General features: G+C 40.6%; 1 protein-coding gene across 1 annotated transcript in view; it reads left to right on the plus strand.

Annotated features, from left to right (window-relative positions):
• The first annotated feature begins 344 nt into the window (after window positions 1-344).
• LOC309498542 (uncharacterized protein) overlaps window positions 345-1390 on the plus strand; it is a 7524-nt gene continuing 6478 nt past the window's right edge. Inside the window, exon 1 of the mRNA XM_082169312.1 lies at window positions 345-497. Within this exon, the coding sequence (XP_082025438.1) occupies window positions 491-497 (7 nt within the window). The 5' untranslated portion in view covers window positions 345-490. The remainder of the gene's footprint in view (window positions 498-1390) is intronic.

The raw sequence follows: 1390 nt of genomic DNA on the forward strand, positions 1-1390 counted from the left end.
AAGAATGTTGGTAACCAGACAGTCTTTTTTCCCTACTGTAGTGAACTGGGGGAAAAAATGAATTGAACTGAATCCAAAACTTATTTTTTTAGACAAATCCAAGACCTACAAAATAATGTTGTTTTTTATGCTCATCTTTGTCAGTGACCCGCATTACACATGAGATTTACAGTTTTACAGTTGGCAGATGCTTTTATCCAGAGCAACACACACACACACACACACACACACACACACACACAATTGCAAAGATCTACACACAGTGTGTGTGTGTGTGTGTGTGTGTGTGTGTGTGTGTGTGTGTGTGTGTGTGTGTGTGTGTGTGTGTGTGTGTGTGTGTGTGTGTGTGTGTGTGTGTGTGTGTGTGTGTGTGTGTGTGTGTGTGTGTGTGTGTGTGTGTTGGTGGTCTGGTGATGACGTGGCTCGGTGAGTGTTTTCCCGAGTTTTCCCCGTGAGCTCTGGATCTACAGAAGAGAAGCAGATCTGATCGATGAACAGTGAGTATCTGTATTCAACACGAGTGGACGAGACGAACTTTAGACGCGAGTTCGTGTGTGTGTGTGTGTGTGTGTGTTGTATGTACATTTCTGAAATGCATAACTTACACAGTCTCCTCTGATGACAGATCTCTGTAAACTGTAATGTGGACTCATGCATTTTCTGTAAAGCTGCTTTCGAACGATTTGCATTGTGAAAAGCGCTATACAAATAAAATGTGTGTGTGTGTGTGTGTGTGTGTGTGTGTGTGTGTGTGTGTGTGTGTTGGGCAGGTCTGATCTCGTTATCGTGCGCGTTCGTGAATTCCTCGTGATTCTTTAGTGTGATTTTAGTTTTCTTTGGCGAATCTTCATGTTTTGCGCTTGATTTACTCAGTTATGGACAGTTGTTTCTCCACTGAAGAAAAGTTTTATACGGTTTTCACGCAGAAACTGCCAGAACATTTCGCTAATACGTACAAAGAAACGACAAGTAGCCCAACATGAAGCTTTAAAGTAGAATGACTGAAACTATTTATTAAAACATAGGCTACTAATCTTTACAACTTCGAAATGTTTGTGTTTTCACAGTGTGCTGCTACAGATCGAGTGTAATCTGCTCTTATAAGCCCTGCTGTGATAGGCTAACACTAACACTCTGTTATTCAGAACAAAGGAAGCACACTCATATCGTACAGGTTTAACAGTAGTGTGTGTGTGGAAGCATGAATACAAAATGTGACTTAAAAAAAAAATTCATCTTTTTATCTCAAACAGCAACATGGTGTCGGCCCACATCTGGCACGTTTGCATTCCACGCTGCACACCAGATGTGGGCCGTGAGAGAGAATTTTATTTTTCAAAATTGTGAAATAAAAAGATGCAATTCAATTTTTATTCTGTGGTAAAAACAA

The sequence above is a fragment of the Leuciscus leuciscus genome (genome assembly GCF_965113295.1).
Source record: "Leuciscus leuciscus genome assembly, chromosome: 5".
Classification (NCBI taxonomy): domain Eukaryota; kingdom Metazoa; phylum Chordata; class Actinopteri; order Cypriniformes; family Leuciscidae; genus Leuciscus; species Leuciscus leuciscus.